The sequence below is a fragment of the Lepidothrix coronata genome, unplaced genomic scaffold, assembly GCF_001604755.1.
Source record: "Lepidothrix coronata isolate B3197 unplaced genomic scaffold, Lepidothrix_coronata-1.0 Scaffold72, whole genome shotgun sequence".
NCBI lineage: Eukaryota > Metazoa > Chordata > Aves > Passeriformes > Pipridae > Lepidothrix > Lepidothrix coronata.
This window is the reverse complement of record NW_016690252.1, coordinates 3,009,782-3,031,993: the sequence shown is the minus strand read 5'-3', so window position 1 is coordinate 3,031,993 and position 22,212 is coordinate 3,009,782. Positions and strand designations below refer to the sequence as shown.

The 22,212-nt window shown below is 42.0% G+C and overlaps 1 protein-coding gene across 12 annotated transcripts in view; it reads left to right on the top strand.

Annotated features, from left to right (window-relative positions):
- The first annotated feature begins 363 nt into the window (after window positions 1-363).
- The window catches only part of CELF4 (CUGBP, Elav-like family member 4), a 703,503-nt gene continuing 681,654 nt past the window's right edge, over window positions 364-22,212 (top strand). For 4 of the 12 annotated variants that reach the window (XM_017819032.1, XM_017819031.1, XM_017819040.1 and 1 more), the window contains exon 1: window positions 365-989. In XM_017819032.1, the coding sequence (XP_017674521.1) occupies window positions 710-989 (280 nt within the window). In that variant the 5' untranslated portion in view covers window positions 365-709. Of the gene's footprint in view, window positions 990-22,212 lie in introns of all 12 variants that reach the window. The other 8 variants (XR_001875510.1, XM_017819036.1, XM_017819030.1 and 5 more) reach the window with 4 other exon arrangements.

Genomic DNA, 22,212 nt, shown 5'->3' with positions numbered 1-22,212 from the left:
AAATAATAAGTAAGAGACAACATAATAATAGAAAGAAGTCAGAACACCTTGGGTTTGGTTTTTTTCCCCTCTCAAATAAAAAGGCAGATTACCCGATGATCACTGAAATTATAAGGACAGCGATTGATCGGAGGGCTTGCAAAGGAAAAGGAAAAAAAAAATCATCATCATTGGTCCTAAAAACGCAACCGTTCCCCTTTGCTCACTTGGCACAATAGAAATTGACTGTCTCTCAAAGAGCCATGCGCCTAGTGCTATTTATAGCCAGGGGCTGTGTTGGAAGATACCATTAAGCTTCTGTCGGGCAGACAGACAGGGGGGTGGTTGGATGGGAGGAGGGGGTTTAGCCAGAGTAGAGGCAAAAGCAATCCCCCACCCCTAGCCTCCCTTCCCAGTACACACACACATCCACACACTCACACCCCACCCCCTAGTCTGGCTGGGAATTTGAACCGATCCAGCCTGTTTAAACGGAAAGGACACAGATCTTCAATGTAAAAAAAAAATCAGATCAGACCCAGAGAGAGAGAGAGAGAGAGAGAGAGAGAGAGACAGAGAGGGAGGAGTGTGTGTGTGTGTGAGTGTGTGTGTGTGTGTGTGTGAAAGAGGGAGAGGGAGCGAGAGAGCGAGAGAGAGGGAGAGAGAGGGAGAGAGAGAGGGAGGGAGAGAGAAAAGAAGAGGGGGAAAAAAAGGAAAGAAGATTTTCTCTATGTATATAAAGATGGCCACGTTAGCAAACGGACAACCAGACAATACCAGCCTGAGTAGCAATCACAGCAACCCCAGCACCAACGGGCATATGAACGGATTAAACCATAGTCCCGGAAACCCATCCACCATCCCAATGAAGGACCACGATGCCATTAAGCTCTTTATTGGGCAGATCCCCCGTAACCTGGACGAGAAAGACCTCAAACCGCTCTTCGAGGAGTTCGGGAAGATCTATGAACTGACGGTGCTGAAGGACAGGTTCACTGGCATGCACAAAGGTGAGTTACCTCCTGAACTTTCCCGGGAGAGATCAGGAGAGGAAGGCAGGCTCCCTCTCCCTCCCTGGCTCTCTCTTTCTCTCTCTCTTTCCTTTCAATTTCATTTCATTTTATTTCATTTTTGGTTGGCCCGGGGGCGGAGGCGGCAGGCTGGGGGGGCAGGGAAAGAAATAATAGACCCATCCTGGGAAGAGAAGAGCGAGAGGCAGGGCAGGGAGTCAGCTTCCTTTGGCTTATTTATTAGTATTTTTATTTCTTTCCCCGCTTTTTTGAGGGGTGAGAGACTGCTCCCGGGGAGCGCCGGGCGAGCGGCGGCGCGGGCGCGGGGCCGGCGGCAGCTGTCCGCGGTGCTGAAGCGGGAGCGGGTGCTCAGTATTTACCTTCGGGAGCCGCTCATCATCAGCCCGGGGGTGTGTGTGTCCGTCTGTCTGTCCCTGGGTTTGCTGGGAACCTCTATTTTACAACTGTTCTGCATCTGGCGCCAGCGCCTTTCCTTTTTCTTTCTTTTCTTTTCTTTTCTTCTTTTTTTTTTCTTTCTTTTTTTTTTTCTTTGATAATACTTATTTTTGCTACTGTTACAATTATTATTTGTAGTCCTCTAAAAAGCAAGAGGTGGAGGAGAGTGAGTTGCTCCGGGGGGTTATTTCATTTTGGCTCTATTCAGCACGGAAACAGGGATATAAACAACAATAAAGAAACCCATCTCAAGCGGGGCAGGGGTGTGTGCACAAAATCCCGAGATGTGTGTGTGTGTTTGAGAAGGCAAACCAGGAGGGACAGGTGGCAGTTTAGTTCCAGAGGGGAGAAGTCCCTGAGCAGGCATATTCCAAGCACTACTTTAATGCGCCCAAAGTCCATCCCGGGAACTTTTTAGGTTTTCTTTAAAAGCAGCGGAGATACACTCCCCACGCCATGCCTCACTCGCTCCATCCCTGCCCGCTCATTTCCCTGCTTAGCTTAGGCTCTCCGGAGGTGCATTTCAGATTAGATGGTGCTACGTTTTGGGGGGTGGGGGAGGGTGTGTGTGATGGGGGAGAGATGCTTGGATCCTCGGGTAGGAAAGTAGGACTCCCAGGGAGGAAGTTGAAGGTAATTTGCATGGTAGCCCCGCTTAGAAGCAGGAGAGACCAGGGAGTGATATGACCCACCTTATTAACTTATATTCTGTATATGTGTGTGTGTGTGTGTGTGTTTATTTATGATATAGATATTTATTTAAAAAAAATAAAAGGGAAAAGAAAAAAATTGCATCAGAAGTGATTGGGGTGTGACTCCAGATTTAGTGCAGGAGGAGAAAGCGTTTTGCACGGGGCTACGAGGAGAGTGGAAGTTGCATCTTTAACAGGACAGCTTCAGTACCAGTGTCTAGTCCAGCCTGGTAGACTCCTGGCAGTGACAGTCATGGGGAATGGCATTACTGGCTTCCCAGCTTTCCAGATGCCTTGGCGAGTTGTAAATCTTGAACTTAACGGCATGTTTAGCAGGCATCTCTTCCCCCTTCCCACTCACTCCCCTCCTCGCTTCCAGTCTCAGGAAATGTGAGTGAAAATATACCCTGACAGTGCAAAGTATCAGTTTTACACAGGCTAAAGAAAATGTTCAGGGCTCAGGGACCAGGCACTCAACCTAAGTTATAGGATATTTCTTCCATCCTTTCTTGCCGGTCGCTCCAAACACCACTCTCATATTTAAAATGATCAGTGTAGCTCTTTCGAACCTTGCTTTCTTTCCAGACTAGCTTCCTAGAAACCACATCAAGGTCTGATTGGCATCATTTAAACATGACACCCATACTATAATAATTATTCATAATAAAAGTAAAAATAATAGTAAGAAGTGCAGGGAAGGAAAGGTCCTGGGAGATTTTGTCTGATAGTGATAGTAGCCACTGAGCTCGTGTGTGTGTGTGTGCATGTGTTTTCAAAAAATCATCTAAAGCTTCTGTAAAATAAAAATAACAGCAGTAAAAGCTACACTGAGGAGAAACACTCAACATACTGTAGAGGAAATCTTTGAGCTAACATCTAGATATTTATTTTTTTTTTAGTGGTGGTGGGAGGTTATTCTGATTTGTTGATGAGATTTTATTCTTTTGTTATGTTTTATCTTAAACCTGAAATTAATCAATCTATGCGCTAACTTTAATTTCTGTTTCATGGATGTGAATTCTCCTTCTTTCAGTTCAGTTCTGCTTTTACTGTATGTCTGTATTCACAGAGACAAACTCAGGAAGGGGGAGAGAGAGAGAGAGAGAGAGAGAGAGAGAGAGAGAAGAGAGAGGGATCATTTATCTTGCTTGGATGTGTTTAACACATATCCCTGAATTAAGCAAGATACTAACTTCATTTCCCTCATTTCATTTCTGTTCTAAAGCTGCAACCTAGGAAAAAAGCCAGGTGGGGAATCTTGTCACTTCATCAAACCAGATTGCATGAGTTCGTCTCAAAACAAACAGTCATTTTTAACCTCCTAGAAGTTTTGGACTTTGGAAAGAAAAATGATGATGATGATTGTTATTTTGCAGGCTAGGGTTTGAGCAAAGCTTCAACAGACACTGAGTTGCCAGCATTTCAGAGATCGGTTTTATTTAGTACATCTGAGAAGAGTTTGAACTCCTTTCTAGCGATGCCGCTGATTTATTAGCTAATCCTGATAAAAATGTGCCTCTGGCTACCTGGAAAAAAATTACTTTCTTGCCAGTAGTGATTAATTACTATTAAGTCAAAAAGCGTGATGGGGCTTTGAAGGATGAGGATTGTGTTTGGCTTTTTTTTCTATTATTTTATTTCATTTTATTTCATTTTTAGTCTATTTTTTTCTCTTTTCCCTTCTGTAAATGCAGTCATGTGAAGCATTGTATTCACTCAGATCTCCTTATTTTGGCTTTGCTTTGCAGGCATAGGTGAAGAATTGCATAAAGATAGTCCAACTTGGCTCACAGGGGTAGGTTGGCAATACAAAACCCCAAGATGCTTTCTATAAGAGATGCATAATGCTTATACATTAATTGATCCATCACTCTCAGTTTATTTCATTCCTAATTCAGGGGATGAAGCTGTGGCAGTGGCATACCCTGAAGGGTTAATAGTAGGCTGTAGTTTATTTAAGTGTAAGGAGAGCAAACCTTGGGTGTGGAGGGGGAGAAAGTGGGTTTGTGCTGGGAGGAGGGAAGAGACAGAAATTAGCTTAAAGTAAAAACCCAGCAACCAGAGTAATTTCAGGTGTAAATCCATTGAAATGAGAGCAAAGGATGTGTATTCTTGAAAATATTATGAAGAGCTCCTATTGCGGTGTCCCTGTATAGAAGGAGGAAATTGAAAATTAAGAACCTGAAGACAAAGTACATGACTCTGCCCCCCTCCAAGAAAAACTATCACAAAAGGAGAGTGAAGTTCCAGGTTCTTTCACCAGCAGCTCTGGCTGATACCAGTACAGATACCAGGGAAGAGGCAGGGGATTAGGATTCTCTTGCAGATACGCAAAGAGAGAAAGGGTACGGGGGAAGCAGCATGTGGGGGAAGGCGGGAAAGGCTTGCCAGATCCCCGAGAAAATAAGCTTTCATGGCACGAACATAGCTGCTGCATATTTCCCCCATCCTCATTTCTCTCCACACGGGGCAGGAACAGGCTCCTGCTGTGGTACTTTGCTCTAGTGTTGGGAAGAGGCTGTGTGCTGAGATCCACGGGCAGAAATCTGCTGGGGCTGAGCTGACCCACCCACACACACACATATACGCACACACATGCACGGAGTTAGCTAATCACACTTTAACAATTTAGCAAGACATTCATTCATAACTTCCCCCATCTTATCTAGCAGTGGAGTATGCTTAAAGGCTGAGTTACTGGGAGACATAAAGGTTAGTGCTCTCAGGACAGCCATATTATAATGCATTATCTTTGAAGTCATTTAAGGCCAATTTAAGTGGTATTTAGTATAATATTTATGAATTAATGTAATCTAAATATAGGACTGTCCCCATAGGTTTAAACAGTCTTTTCTATTGAAGCTTGCTTGTACCCAAGGCCTGGAAAGTGTTTTAATTTAAAACACACAGGTCTCCATAATATTCTATTTAGGAAGTCAGAAGAAATCAGCATCCCACACTTAACTGAGATTTACTCAAACACACATGGGAGAGTGCACTTAAAGAGTGGAGATAGTGAGCAGTGGGAAAGCAGGAGTCTTGCACAGACTTGAGAGTAACAACATTGTTTCAACCCTTTTCTAGGGGTGGAAAAAGCACCCCCCCCCCAAACCCTTCTTGAAATCCACTACTGCAGTCCTGTGGTTAGGATGTTTTTCCTACCTGACCCAAAACTCACTCTGCAAGCATTCAAGGCTGCTAGAAAAATACAGTATGAAGAGAATAGTTTAGTTCTTTCACTGCTTTGCCTTCTCAAAAGTATAAATAATTTTGAAATTTAAGACACCTCTGGGGTAGGGAAACAAGTCTTCTATTCATTATATTCTGTTCTGTTTGATTACAAAGATAGATGATAGAAAAATTAAAACCTTGTTAAGTCTGAGATGTTTATGAAGGTTTTGGTTATGTCAGAAATTCAAAGGCGCAGTGAAAATGAGTATTCAGTTAAGATGATGTATTTGTATATATGTAGAAATGTGTATATTTGTGTGTGTATACATACAGAAAAAGAGATGTATACACATTCATGTGTATAGCCTTTGGGAAATGGAAATTTAGTTGAAAAGAAGCACAACGCAATACAGGTGCTGAATAAACTCCTCCATAATTGAAACATAAGACTTGCCTGGCTGAAAGCAACACATACAGCATTTAGTATGGTAGTAAACCAAACAAGTTTTAGGGAGGTAAACGCACAAATAAACTGGAATAAAGCAGAGGAGACTTTACGCCTTAGGTCTAAAAAACAACCCCTTAAAACAATCAAAATGCAACTGGACAGCTTGATGGAAGAGAGGAAAAAAGCAACCCCCTGTACATTAAAATCTCCTGTAGAGATGAGTGTCTATGTGTTTTGATAATGTCAAACAGATAGCTCATATTGCTTCATAAATTAGAAGGGTATATGTTAACTCTTTTTTTCAGGGGTCTGGACATGGATTCTGGTTTCTAAAAGCAGCTGCAGCCAGTTATGATGCTGTTGTTACGGTTGTGTCAGCATTTCCAATACAAACTCCAATTTTCTGGAATCTCTTGCTTGGCTGTTAAGTTTTGCACTGAAAGCTGTTCTTCAGCTAGCCCCACCACCATATCAACTAATCATCCTTAGAAGATGGATTTGTTTAAAAGTTACACTGATGTGGAGAAAAGAAAGAAATTAAAGTTTGTTTTTCTAGTGCTTTTGTTTCTTCTCTTACATTTCTCCAGGTCAGACTTATATTTTCTACACTTTCATGGATTGCAACTGTTTTTGTCCCTCAATATGTTCACACACTGGTGCCTTTGGCCATTTTATGGAACAAAAAAATAGGGACTTATTTTTTTCTTAAAAAAATTAATGAGCAACAAAAATAAAATTCCATATTATTTACTTGGTCCTACCAAGGTTTTAATTAAAGAGTGATTCAGAAACTTACTAATTTCTGAAATATAACAATAGAAGGAGGGAACAGTTTGGTTTAGTTTTATGTTATTTTTTTTTTCCTACACCCAGCCAGAAAAGATCGGGAATTTCAGCACTGAAGTAGAGGGAAAAATTGAGGATCCTTGTCACCTTGGATGAAAAGCATGGTTCATCTGGTCCTGTATGCCACGTCGGCTGGTGGCCAGTGTCACAGACAGGGCTTTCTTTAGCTGAGGATTCCAATTGCATAGCATAATAAAAGCCAGGCAGCTGACAGAATAGTCTTTTGAAGGAAATTGTCAGAAATACCTGGAAATTTCATCTGGGTAGAAAGTGAGCGAGACCGCAGAAAGTGTCTTGTGCTCAACCGAAAAGTGGATTGTACCTGTCAAGGAGGGCGGGCAGAGGACTCTCTGCTCATGGTGGTCAAGAGCAAGGGATTGAAAGGGTTGGGTAGCCAAGGAGGGTCTCCCCTAGCCCTAAGAGCTGGAAACACGTAGCCACATTTCTCAGCAAGACATCAGGGTGTTTTTTATCATGCATACCCTGTGCGCGAGCATACCAGCCGCACTGACCCGGCAGACCATAACGACACTAAAGGAGCTGTTACCGTCCCTCCCGTCAATCAAGTGTGAACCGAGGCGGGTTTATGCGACAGGCAGTAATGGTTCCAAGGGAGAAAAAGTGGGGGAGATGATCTGGGCTGTTGGACCGCTTACCTGCATTTAAAGTAGAGAAGAAGCCTCAGACGCCCAAAGACTCATATAGGGATTGGCTATAGACTTAAAGTAATATTCCAAAAAAGCAGGAGACTGCGGAGCTCAACATGACCTGTCCATCAAGTGCTGTCTGGTTTCTGCCCTGTAAGCGTTTACACTAAGCAAGTGAGGTGTTAAGGGAACTAAGTTGAATCCCGACCTTAACAAATAGGCTGGTGTTTCATTAAACCCTGCATCACCTTTACTTTGGGAGTGAAGGCCTGTTACCTGCTTGCTGGGCAGAACTCGGTGAGAATTTTGCCATCACTTCGGTGGCTTCATGTTTGGAAATCCTGGTGCAGGCTTGCACTTACTCAGTGTTTCGCATTCCCTCTAAAATTCTGGATTGTGGATTTACATAGCAAACCACAACACTTCCAGCTAATGCCACTAATTTCTGTGCCTCTTGGCTTGTTCTTTAACTTAGCTTTCTCTCTGTAAGTGAAACTAAAACTAAAACAAATCTGAGGAACTGCCAAAAGCCCGATCTCTGCTGCATTTCTCACTCACTTAAATGCTCCACCGATGCTCATATGACTGTTGCTGGGGTTTGTCATGGTGGACTGACCCTTGTGTATTAAAATCTGCTGCAGAAAAGGGGAAAAATAATAACCATGGTGAGTAAAAATTATGGTTTTCTTCCACCACTGCTCCACTGAGTGTGTTGTGGTATATATTGCAAGGGACTCTCTCTCTGTCTACCTCCTTGAGATGCATCGTTGCATTTTGGGGATCGCAGGATCTACTGAGTCACTTTGTCTGTGCTGCATTGCTTGGTGTGGGCTCTAGTCAGGATGTCACCACAGAGATTGCATTTGTTTGCTTTTGTCACTGTGAGCCACAGCCTGAATGCATATACAGGTGAATGCAGCTTTTAATGTGCATTCATTATATCCAACTGACATCCCCTTGAAGGAAGAGAGGGCTTATTATTGTCGCTCCTTAAAATAAAGATGGATGAGAGCTCTAAACCTCTCAAATAAAGTGCCTGACCATACGTAGAAGCTAAAAATAAATCATATACGGCCATCTATTCCATGTAAATGAATGGCAAGACATATAGATATAGACATTGTGTTAAGTTTGTCAAGCTGAAGCAGCCAAAAATATTGATCAAGGCAAGGGGGAAAAATTGATAATGAACTGGACTCCAAGAAGACTTTAATTGACAGTGACTTCTGTGAACCAGCTTTGGACAGTATATATAAACTGACCACGATGTAACTTTATTGCAATGCACTCTCCTGTAATTAATTGTCACCTTTGTTAAGACTGGCTACAGATCAAAGGTTTAAAGATACTTAACAGGTTCTTAGTAACAAACCCTTCAGATGCATTAGAAATATCCGACAGCTCAGCCAATGAGGCATGCAGATTTCGATCTACCTCACCCTTATCTGTTTATTTCTACCTCCTTTGTTGAACAAAGACAGTCATTGTTTAACATTAACTATTTCATAGATGACTTTGTTGGCAATGTTGATTCCTCCAGGGTTGTATGGCTGAAGGGACGTTCACTGTCAGGTCTTTCAAAGTACTTTGCCGACACAAAGTTGCTTACGGTTTGGTAGAGCACGGTGCAGTGCAGATAGAGTTTGTAACACAGGCTGTTCTCATCCCTTTCTGTGGTTGAGGTGTGTAATTTCCTTATTTAAATCTGGAAAACACAAGAAGAACATAAAAACATAAAAAAAAAAAAAACAAACATAAAAAAAACATAGAGAAAAAGTTGAAAAGTGTAGCGGAGTATGAACTTTTATGTGCAAAGTGCATACGCGGTGATATAGAAGTGTACCTGACATATTTGTATATCACACACATGCAACCATTTATTTTATATGTATGTTAATGAAAACATGCATTTAGTACAGACAGGCTAATATAGGTCTGTAAATAATTCCTTTCTAAAAGACAGTACAGAGATCATATTCTTATGTGGAAGTGCCAGGTGACTAACAGGGTATTCCTGGAATTATATGTAGAGTTTAATATGATACGTAACCATTTGTTCATTATACTAATTTAATGATACAGTCACACTTAATTAATTCATCTCTGGTTTATTTGTACATTGTATCTGAGTCTCCAAAATATTTTAGAAGCAACCAGGCTGCCTCCCCAGTGCACTGGGGCAGACAACTCTGGACATGAAGCTTCTTCAAACAGAATAAAAACGGCGCTTTGCAGACAGAGTTGGTCTGATGAGATCTGACTGTATATTTGGCCTGTTTCTAATTCAAATGCCTGTGTATATACTACACAGAGACTGTGTATGCATGCATGTATCGAAAAGGCAGACTTGCATTTGCACATAGTTCCTCTCCTTTCCAGTCCCTAAGGATAGATTCGCATCACATAATATGCATCACTCACTGCAAACGCACACAAATATCTTTGTCGGATTCGGTAGCTTCTTGCAGGTAGATGTATAAAGCAGCATCAGCCTAATAATATCCCTATAAAACAGTGCTTCCTTCCCAGGATCCAGGGGGATGAAGGTTGTCAGAAGATCAAAAGATATATCACAGTGTGCTTGTTGAAATCCCCTGATTATGTTTCCTCTCTATAATGCTCTAATTCACTATTTGATCAATTGTAAAAGGCCTGATGCTTTAGGAGGGACAAAAAAAGTATTAGGTTACCAGATGCTTCAGGGTGAGTGAAAATCACACCTAAAATTATATGTAGCAATACAGTAATGAGCTTATCAATACTTCTTTGAGGAATCTGACAGCCCTATATGAGAGATTCAGTTCTGTGAGCAAAGGTCACAATATGGGTATTGCTTATTAAGGCTATTGATAGCCTAGTTGACCAGTCTAACCAGAGATTGTATAATGTACCTGCTGTTAACAGGCAGGGAGGAGAACTATGAAGAATTTACAGAATTGTCCACATGTAATATTAATAATATTGATTGATTCTAATAATATAATAAGGTAAAGACGCACTTCTTTGAAATGATGTATGGAGGAAGCAGGGGGAGAGGGAGATACTTTTCCTGAGCAGATTGAATTGGTTTGCACCTCTCTGAAAGCTAAACTAGAGAAAACTCAGTTTTCTTGCCTGGGCTCTGTTTCTTGTCCATTATTTCACCTGACCCAGGCAGAAACTTGATTCCTCTTTCTCTAGGATCGGGTCTTTGCCTGGCAGGGGCACAGAAGGGACCTGAGAAACTTCCAGGAGCATTTTTGTCAACAAGTTCAGTCCCCATCAAAACAGTATTAGTCCTAGAGAGCTCTTTTTCAACACAGAATTGCAATAAAGTGTTTGATTTTTTTCCCCACACCTTTTGTCAGCATTTAAGGGATGGGGGGGAAAACAGGGTGGAAGTAATATATATTCTATGATATGTAAAATGTTTAAATGACAAGAAAAGAAGGACTTTGCAGAGCAGCTACACACCTGCCCAAAAGCCCGGTGAAGTCTTCAGAAAAACTCTATCTTGCCTGCAGCAGTGTTTGGATTGGGCCTGAATTTACGGGCAGTTCTGCAAGATGCCGCTGGTTGAAGCAGGAGCGGCCAATAGTACGTGACGCCTTAAGGTTGTTGCTCACCTAAAACCAGATACACAGACCTGAATACTTCTGAATTTCTTAACTACTCCCTCTTCAACAATAGGCTGCCTTATCTAGGTAAGCTAGTTCACTCCTGCTATACCATTCAGCTTCAACTGTCTCGTTCCAGTGTCCGTATGGTAGTTTCAAGACGGTTTGCATTTCATTACGTCTTTTTTTTTTTCAGTTTACAGGGCAAGTGTTTTTCTTTTGTGAGCATTTAATTGCTTTTAAACACGATTTATTTGATCGTATTCCATCTTCAATAATACATGGATGAGGATGCAATTTTTCACCCTCTTTTATATTGTTATTCAATTATGTTATTCTGTGGGATTTGTTCTGGTTTGTGCATTCGGACGGAGCCTGGTCATTTTTTTACTTTGCTTTCCTTCTTCCTATCTTTTTTTTTATTTATATGGTTCTATTTTTTTTTTCCTTTTAGAAAAAGAAATCTCATTCAAGATACTGGCAGTAAATGAGAAAAGTAGGAGTGGAAGTGAGGAATGGGCAAGACAAGCAACAAAAATGCTTTGGCAAAGTCTTTAAAAGCGTACCATTGCTTCATGTTTATTTGCAAGAGGGGATGCAGTCATTTTTGATACCAAAGAAAAGAGTATCTTAGAAATTATTTAGCTCTAGGTTTAGTCACTGACAGAGAAGGGGGATAAAAAAAGTGAGGCAACCCACAGAAGCACTGGCAGGAAAAGATCTTGCACATAAAGATCTTGCAGAAGATAAGGGTGCTAGAGTGGCGCTAGTTTTTACATTCTACTATGGATTAGGGAAAGCTAACAACAAATTAAACAAACAAATAAATAAACAAGAAACACAAGCATTGCCCTTCCTTGTGAATTATTTGCAATGGTTAATACACCTCAGAGCTGCTCCTTTTAAACTGCTGCCTGTGCCTGCAGCTTCATTCAAAGGAAGGGCATTATCTGGTGGGTGAGGGCGGGCGGTTAGGATGCCTCGGTTCTAATCACAGCGTGGATAATTACTCACCAACACTCTCTGATGGAGTCACTTAAGCTCGGTGCCTTCAGGCCTGATCTGAAACCTGTTGAATCAATGGAAAGATTCTCATTGGCTCCAGTGAGCTATTGATCTTTCATTTCCCCAACTGCAATATTAGTCCAGTCAGAGTTTATTTTATTTTATTTATTTGTTTGTTTGTTTTTTTTAGGTGAGAGAAGTTAATGGCATAAATTTGACATTTACTTTTTTCTCCTTAAAGGTTTTAGTGTATCTCTGATGGTAAATGTATTACATCCGAGTCCCTTTCAGTGTAGACCCAGAATATACGCTTTCAAAAAACACTCAGTGAGGACATGGAAAATTAGCTTTGCTCATTTCACTTATAAATACATATTTGTCCCAGTTCTGCAAAGAAAGGGTCAATGGCAATTTTGTCAATTTTCTTTTTGTGAGTAGGATTCAGCATCTGTGTACAGGAATATCATCATTCACTGATTCAGGATCTTGATTTGTATTTTTTTTCCTTCTTTTAGTGAATCACATACATACTCTTCATTGTTATGGCAACTGAGGGAGCTTCAAAGCAAGGATTTGATGAAGGGCTACATCCCACCTTTCTTCTTTAAGGTCTGATCCAAACTTGTTGTTTGCAACATGATTTGGATCAAACTGAAGGTATCTGCCTTCACGGGGTCAGTAAAAAGAGCAAGTTCCCTCTAGACAAGTGTTCTTCTGCCCTCACTACGGGCAGATGGAATTTGCAGTCGTCACCCATTTGCTGAGTACCGACCCAACACTCTCTGAAGTCAATAGTTAGACTCTGACCCAGCCTCACAAACAAGACAGACACTGTGTGAATCCTTAAACAGTGATGTGAATATCCCTGACTTTGGCAGAGCAAGGTAGTCCAGAAGGTAGCTTTCACTGCTGCTACCCAAGGTGTAGGTTATTGTGCGGAATAAACAATATAACACTGTCCTCAGGTATCCAGCCACAACAAACTTAATTTAGTAACATTTTCATTAAAGAAGAGAGTTTCGGGTTATCTCCTGCAGCGAAGATCTGACAAATAAATGAATCAGGCTCCTTGTTTGTTTGTTTGTTTGTTTTAATTATTATTTGAGTTATAGTTTTACTTAGTTCATCGATAGCAATGTATGTGGGATTTTTTTGTTTGTTTGTTTGAGGTCTTTTTTTGGTGTTTCCATCCCATCTGTGCTTATGTCTTTTATGAAATAAATGGAGAAGCTGGAGTGTGCATGTGGTTATGTGTGTGTGTAGAGTCGATTATCTAACCCCTAGTCTATTTGAAATCATCACAGTGCACTCAAGTCAATGATATTCTGTCAAAGGTGGAGAGGAAGCGTGCGTGCAGTGTGAGTGCGTGAACGTGATGCTGTTTGATTGCCTGAAATCCAACTAAGTCTCAGTTTCAAAGGCCCGGGGGCAGCAGAGAAAGTATTTGTTTGTTTAATTATTTATATATTTACTTAGCTTTACTGACAGTGTTTACAGATGGGGGGGGAGGAAAAAGCTGAAGAAGGAATGTTGGGTTCTTGTTTGGAGGGGAATGTGTGTTGTATTAGCCTCAATCTGTTCTCCTATATAACGTCTGCTTTGTGGTGTTGAATGATCATTTGTTACCAACCGACTCATTGAAAAAGGCCAAAGAGGTGCTGGTAGAATTAGATTTCGCGAGTTTATTCAAAAAAGGAGTTGCACAATAGGTGTGTCACTCCCCTGTCTTTTCCCCTATACCGCTCCAGGGACAGGACTTCTGGCAGCAGCCTCTTAATTCAAAAAGAAATAGCTGAGCCACCAGCAAACCCAGTGCCCCTGCTCCGTGCTGCCTGACAAAAGGCACAGGTCCAATGGCCAGGTGAGCCCCCCATTCCTCTGGCTCAGATCTCCATCCTTGTCCTCTGCACTTGCTGTTCAAGTGCAGGACCCAGGCTCTCACTGGCTGGGCTTCCATCCAGGACTAGTTCTTCACCCTCTCTTCCCAACCTTCCTTGTCTGGTTGCAGGTACAGGTGTGGGTGTGTGGACCAAAGGCTCAGAATCACCGCTGAGATCAGGTCCCTTCCCCAGGTGCCGCTCCAGGCTCACTGCCGATTTCCCACAATGTCCTTCTCTGCCTAGCTGTGCTCATGAGTCATTTATTTTCCATAGCCTACCTCTGCTGCTACAGACCTCTTTCCTTGGCTTTCACCGTTGCTGTTCACACCACTCTTCCCTTGTTTCGGCTCTGCCCTCGCGCCATCGCTGGCTGTCACCCCTGTGGAGAGCACTTCACCAGTTCATGTCACGAGTCACCACTTGGATTCTCTCAGACCACGTTAGCTGTCTCTCCTCTCCTTTCCCAGCTCTTTTCTGAACAGGTTTTGGGAAATGGAAGCCATACCGTCCAAATATCTTCAGAAAGCAAAACAGCTCCGAGTAGCAACAGAAAGACTCTCACTCACAAAATATGCACAAACACAGATACACAAACAGATATATTTCTGCACATAGGCAGAAAAAGTGGGCTTTTTTTTCCCTCTTTTGAGGTTCAAAGGTCGATGTCGTCTTTCAAAGATAAAAAAAAAATAATGGTGTAAGTCTGTAATTTCACCAAGGCGATTGCACCTCTTTATTTTTTAACATTTCTTGTTTCATTAAATCAGCAGCTGATTTCTCACACCTGAACAAAAATCCTGCATATATTTTCCTTTGCGTTCTTCAAATCATGATCTTATTCATAACTACTCCTGGCAGTCCATTCTGGGACTACAGTTCGCCTTCTTGCAAAAATATTTTTCCCCGCTGTTTTGAAACATAACTACCTCTCACTTCCAGGACCCCTTTCTAGCAACCCCAAATCAAAGCAAGAAGACAAAATAAGCCTTTGATGTGGTGCTGCATCAGAGTCTTCTTCATTCAAAGGTAGGTAGGAAGGGATTAGAAGCCTATTTCTAGCCCAGTCCTCTTACTAACCTTCCGTATCCTGCCAGATCCCATTCCTAGACCTTGTTCTTCCTCAGTTTGCTATGTGTAAAGAAGAATTTGTGTTATCCAGCTTTGCAAAGAGCTTTGTGTGTATTTAAGGCAGAAGTCATGCTGTAGCTTTAGCGGTGACGGTCTAAGGTTATAAATGAGAAAACATTTGTAAGGAGAGGTAATATCTTTTATTAGTCCAGCTGATACAGCTGAGGAAAAAAAAGACAGATTTCCTTGCATGCCTGAAAGCCTGTCTATTTTTTTTCCAGCTGTATCAGTTGGTCCAATAAAAGATATTACCTTTCCCAGCAAGTCTTGTCTCATTTCAGGTGTAAAGCATGTAGGCTGATTATTTAGGCCTGGTGTTTTTCTGTGTTGAGGAATTAGACATGTCCTCACCCAGCTGGCCAGGCAAAAAGCATCCCAGGTTGGTGTCCCTGTCTTTCACCTTCTATGATCAGCATCAGTGGCCATCTCACAGGTTTCGAGAAGTGCAGAGAAACTCTGACAGCCCCTGTTTTCTGATCCTGAAGATGTCCTTTCTTTTCTGTTGTTCTGCTCCCTTCCAAAGCACCACATGCCCTCTCCTCACCCCTACGACTGTGATTTATTTATAAAATTGCTGCGTGTATATGTGTGTGTGTATGTGTGTGGGCAACCACACAAACATCCCCAAGCTGCCGAGCAAGCTGATGAGCATTTTCTAATGTATTTAGTAAGTAATAATGCAAACCACAAGCAAAAAGTACAGCAAGAAGAACAGGTAAAATTAAGCCAGGGAATACTTTGGAAGGAAGGGACTTTTTTCCACAGCTGTGAATAAATTGCAGCCCCCTCCATGGGTGGGAGAAGAATTTGGGCTTTTTTTTGTTTGATTCATTTTCATTGTTGAAAATACTGGGCAACTGAAAAGAATCCAGAAGCAGGTAGCAGGTTTTCAGGCACGGCAAAATCTGACTCGTATGCATAAGGCTGCGGTAGTCAGAGGACCGCTATTCCTTATGCTTGGCTTTACTACCAGGGAAAGCGTCAGATCATCTATTCAGATCAGGATAGTCAGCTATGCCAAAGGTTTAATCAAATATTAAACATGGTCAGTAAACTTAAACCAATGTTAGACGTGCAGGAGTTCTGCTCCTTTTCAAGCAAGCACTCCAAGAGGGGAAAGTTTTCTTCTGTCTCTCTCTGATTGGGATCTTTTGCGGCTGGAGGGATTCTTTTTTCATACAGGGATCCACACTCCTGTAAGTCTAGGTAAATAGATGTGCATGTGGGTGTTCTCATGTGTGTTTCTTGCCCTGTTAAGTGGAGACCAAGTTGTTTTTTCCCCAGAAGTTCATATCTTTCTCGCTCAGATCATTTCCCGTACGCTGCTAATTGTTCACCCCATACATTTTGCTGTCCATCTGTCCCTCTCCAAATACAGTATTTTCTCTCTTGCACTCCCTCTCATCATCTGTTCAACAGAATTAGAAAGGTACGTGCATGTAGATGTTTGCATGTGCGTATTTGCAAACCCGTGCAGGTAAATGCGTGTGTCTGGCTGCTTATTGATAAATAATACACTTACAAAGACACATCTGCCTCCTTCTTATGTACATTTGGGCTGTATTTACACCCTCCAGCCCTTATTTATTCTGGTTGAGGACAGTCAGAGGTAGAACATTTTGCAGGGAGTTATGGTTTACGATGATACCTCTCCCTTCTATTATTCATTCTCTCTGATTTTTATCTAATCTCTCTTTGATTGTCCTGGTGCAGCTTAAGAGACAAAGTGAATTTTTATTACATCATCAATATAATCTCCAGCTAATCAGCATCTGTGTGCATTACCATGCCCCCTCTGGCTTTTCATCTGTGTCCATAAATAATAAAAATAAGGGCCGGTTTTTGTGTGCGTGTGTGTGTTTTTGTGTGTGTGTGTTGGTATCAGGAGGAGAGTCACAGCTGCACTTTTTCATTTCAGCCAGCTTGTTTTAGCAACATTGGACCCAGATTTGTGCAGATTGTCTTGACTATTGCCCAGATTAATTTCCTGGTGCCTAATGCTTAAATCATGGAAACAATTAAAGCGGACGAATCCATACAAATCTCGCAGCAACTGAACTTTGCTGTTAACTTGTACACACATTTCCATGGTGTTACAGGCCCAGTCCCAGTGAAGTGTGAGATAGGTAATGTATACCACTACATGGGTGTTCAACCTCTAAATCTTTAGTGTGTACTTGATACTCTTTCTTGGGTAGAAAGTATAGTACATTGCATGTCTTTGAACAGGAAGCTCGGAGACCAGATTTTTGGCTTTTGATTGCTGATATTTTTCCATAGCTTGCTGTGTAGCACTTAGCCTGCCACTCAGGTCCACAAATTTTGCAGAGTTGAGCTCCTATACATTTTTTTCTCCTCCCTTTCCAGCTCTGGAAGAACAATGAGGATAATACCTCCCCATAAAGTAAGACTTCTGCCGTACTTTGAAATTCTCATCCTCTGTTCAGATGCATTGTGAATTTTAAACAGAATCATTCTGCTTTCTCTTTAAAATACCCTGATTTGGCAGAACAAGGCAATGGCAGTGCCTCTCTGTTAAGCAGGCAGATTTCAGATTGGCTTCCCAGTGGCTTAGGGTGATACTCGCATCCGATACACAAACTGCAACGTTTGCGTCCCACTCTGCAGTGCCAGGATTAGTCCTTTACATGTTGTCCAAGACTGATCACAAACACTGTGCCAGAGTTCAATTAGATCCAACAAAGTCTTCAATGAAAAAAGGCACATACACTTATGGACAAATTTCAGACCGATAAACTAAAGAGCAGCGAACCCTTTGGGAAAGAGCCTGGCCCTCTTCCAGATGAAATGTAGTTATGGTATAGAGCCGTCCATCTAGCAAAGCGTGCGCTTAATTCATGTTGTGGAAAGCCTCCCAGAACGCAATAGGTTCTTAAAGTTGAGCAGGTGCTTAAATGCTTTGCTGGATCTGTGGAAATCTGCAGTTCAGATGAAATAATTAAGCGTAGGGGTGTTACAGAATCCAAGTGAAAAGCATAATTCTGTGACTCAGAAATACACTCCTTCATAGCCGTGACAGAACAGTGAAATAATGAAAGAAACACTCTGTACCTTGAACACCTTGCAGTGAGGATCAGGCGGAGACCCCTCCTGTATTTCAAAATATTTCCTTTCTGAATTCTTTTTTCATGGACAGATTCTGATTAGATTTGGTTTGGGAATGGGATTTGCTCTAAGCAAACAGAAATACAGAATATTTTCAGTTCTCATCTTCTGTTTTCTTTTTTTATACCAAACCCTTTTCCCTGGCCCCTCCAGCTCCACTCCCTGTTTTGACAAACCAGCTCATTTATCAGATGGGAAAAGAAGATAGGGGGAACAGAAATATTTTTGGTTGCTTCTGTTTTGCATGATATAATCCCCCTCTTCGCTTAGCACCTCTGTAAATAGGAGTTCCAATCTGAAATTGGTCACAGTTTATCAAACTCAGAATGAGACCAGATTGGGTCCTGAGTCTCTATCAACCATGTAATAAAGAGACCAGAGTTTTACACTTCAGGCAGATAAAGCTGACACTTCATGTAATGTCTTCTTATTTTCCTGGATCCATTTTCTTTTTTTTTTTCTTTTTTCATTTTTGACATTTATTTGCATGTGTACCACTACGTCTCTCTTTGTTGTTTCACTATTTATTTATGTCACCTTGCCCCTTCTTACACCTTTTTTTTTGCCCAGATTCCCCAAACCCAGTGGCTAAATCCCCTGGGCAGGTATGAAACCAACATAATTCCTGGATAAAAATCTACCTTGAAGGATGAAGAGCATCCCCCGTTTGTAACTGGAAGCCATGAAAAAGAACACATCACTTATCTGAATTTGCTGTTCATCCAAGCACTGTTTATGGAGATTTACAGTACCTTGCCTGTGCAAAGAGCTCTATTGCATGGTGTCTGCTGGAGGATTTTAGGTAGCAGTATTAGCTGTGGTATTAAAAATGCATCGAAAGGCACGGGGTGGGAGATTAGTTGGATAGAAAGACCCATGAATGAAGGGTTAATTGCATTCAAAGAGGCCATCGTATGGAGCAGAAGAGGCAATAGGTTTCTTTTCTTCAAAATTTACTAAATAGCTGGAAACATGGTTTAATGAATTTTAATGGGATCTTTCTGAATCCTATGCATATTGCATCTGCTGACTGTAGGAAGTCAAAGTATTGTTGAAAGGGAGAGTATTGCCCTACTTTAGGTTTCACAGTTCTGTATTTAAAAAAAATATTCCGCAACAAGCACTTTATTCAATATATATTTTTCTCCTTATTTAATTCCAGTCCCCCCCTCCCTTCATTGCAAGTGAGAAAGACTTTCAGGATCTGTGAGCCCTCAATACCATAGATTATTCCTCTGTTATGTAACACGTGCTTTACATTTATTGAGCCATCTTGTGCTGTCAAGATAAAGGAGGCCTTAGTATTTTTCCTTGCTTAGAAACCATTGATGAAGACATGGTGATAAATTCTCCTCTTGGTTATATCCATGTAAATCTAGAGGAACTGACTCCCATGAATTTCTTCCAAGATTACTGCGATATAATGAGACTGAGATTTGGCCCAGTCTGGTGGGAAAAGGAAAGGAGAGAAGGTGTTGGAGTTCTCTTTCTACCTTTGGAGTGTGTATGGGTTAGGATGGGATCTTGTGCTGTGCAACTCATTTCCACAGAAGCTCCAGCAGAGGCAGCAGAAAAGCCAATCTATTTGACTTCGATGCAACACAAACCCAATATTCATTCACACTCTAGAAAGAGCAGGTGTAAATGGCAGCATGGCAGAAATCTTGACTGTAACATTTTCATAATGCTGATTTGCAGTGAGCCAGCATCACCTTCGGCCTTGAAATCAAAGGGAAACTGAGGCAGGGCATGCAGTGAATTTGTCTCAGAGCAGCTGTGTCTGGATTCAGCACGTATTTTTTATGTCTGTCTTCTCTACACTGAGGTTTCCTATTGCCTTGGTAACTTGAATTTTCTCTGTCGCTCTTTCTCAAAATGCCAGGCACCCTCTCAGACAGCTGATAGGATAAGGCTGCCCTACTTTTCATTAACCTGGGGCCCAGTTCTCCTTTGGGGTGCAGAGAGAATTGCTGAGACCCTCGGAAAAGAAGCTTTGAGGTTCCCTCGAAGCCAGCAGGAACTGACAGGGCTTGACATTTCGCACGATTGTGTTTAGGTCTGTGGAAGGAGAAAACTGCACCGCTTTAACTGCAGCAACATGATGGGGATGACAAAACTTCTCTGTTAGAGACATTACAATACCTGTATAGAAATGGTTACACTGACATATAAATACACACACATACACACACACAAATAGCGGAAGGAAAGTAAAAGCATGCGGGTATTAGGCATTTTTAAATCAATATGGCTGTGCCCACCCCCGGGGTCTGCTGGGGTAATATTTTCTGTGACAAGGTGGTGTTACACTGGCTCTGCGGATCCAGAGGGTGTCCCAGCACAGGAGCCAGACCTTCCTAAAAGCAGACGCAACCTTAGATCTGGATTTGCAGTGAGACTTTCCAGACTGAGAACAGCAGGAGGACTTTGCACCCAGGCTTTTGTGAAGAAGAAAGACAGGTATTTAAATGCACTTCTGCAGGACTTGAGACTGGCACGACTTCATAGTACAGAGTTGGTGTTGCTTTTCCCCCTTGTCTCCCATCCCTCCCTCGTGTATTTCAGATCTTTCCCTACTTGCAAGCAGGCAATGTGATGCTTGCTTTAATGGCACAGATAAGTTAGTTGTGCAACTTGGAGCGCCAGCCCTAAACCACCTATCCTCCCTTTGATCTGGAATCAAAACAAAAGACGCCGGCGTCAAAACGATCCTTTGCCAGGTAATGGTTACTTTGTGCACGTTGCCTTAATTCAGCTGCAAGGAGCTCTCATCTCTTTGTATCGTGCCCAGATCTGCACTCGTCTTAATACTTTATCAATGTGCCAGCAAGCTGCTTCTATCGTGGATACAGCTGTGCAGAAGCTGTCAGCAATTTTAAGTAAAGCATTAAACAATACTTCAGGTGACAGAAAATTGTTATTTCCTTACCCCTTCTCTAATTCTTCCCCTTTCTCCTCCCTCACCAAGCCTAGATGATGAAGCCCTTTTTTTTTTCTTTTTTCTTTTTTTCCCTGGTAGGACCCGTTTTCTCTCTAAGGGGTGGAGAAAAAGAGGCACAGAAATCCTTTAGAGAACCTGCAGTCTAAATGAACCTCACGAGCGAATGGCTTGTCTTGATGGCTCATTCCCCCTCTGTTCCAGGCTAGCTGCTGGGGTGAGCCCAGAAAAGCCATCCACCTCACCCAGGCCCTGACACAGGCAGAGCCTGTAATTCACAGCCCTATCCAGACTTTTAACATGCAGTGTTGTTGAGAATTGGGAGTTAGGAGACATAGCATTTTTTTTTTTTTCCTAGCTCAGCTGTTGGTTTACTCTGTAGACGCTGAGCAAGTAATTTCTAGAGAAAAATTAAAACTGGCTGTCACTTTTTTTAGTGCCTACTTGTTTTGTATGCTTGTTGTGTACATGCCTTGGGGAAGGGGGTCCCTACCGCAATTGGTGTTTCAAGCTGGACACTGTAAATTTGGGATTGATTTAAAAACCTCAGGATACTTAACTTGTTGGCATTGTCTTTCTGATCTTTGCTTTACAAAACTGGATAAATAAAACTTCCACATAAAGAACTTCGGGATTTTCTGAAAAGTTAGCATTTGACAGTCACTTGAAGTATCAGGGATCAGGCCTTGTTGGAATAGCACATACTGTGTAAACAGATATTTCCTAACAGGCAGTGCTTTGCCAGATTCTTGCTAAAAGGAGTTTAGCTTGTTCTGGTGAATAATAATCAAGCCACCCCATTTTTTTTTAATTTTTTTTTTTTGCTTCTTTTTCCTCTTCTCCGGAAGGGGTTAGTTCTGAGGCACCAATACCTGGCAATAAAGCTTACTCCTTCTATGTTGCCTTCAGACCGACCCACTCCTAATAAATCAGCTCCGGTTTGATACAGGCGGGACCAAGGTCAGGCTCGCTTGACTCTAGCTGTCTCTTCCACACACCAGATACAATGCTGCCACGTTGTGGCTCCTTCCTATCTGTTCTGCCGCACGCACTCGCCCAGCGCTCGCATCCTGCAAGAGAGCATCCTGACTTTTTCCCCGGGGAGGGCTGTGGACTCTCCAGCTCTCTCGCTGCCTGCTCGGGGATGCCATCCAACCCCACTTGCTGCCACAACCGCCAGAGAACGAAAAAGACCCCCCTACCAGCGATCATCAATTATAAGCCCCTTGCGCACCCTCATAGTTTGTCTCCTGTGGTGGCAAGTGCTTACAACAAAGACTCTCTGAGTTG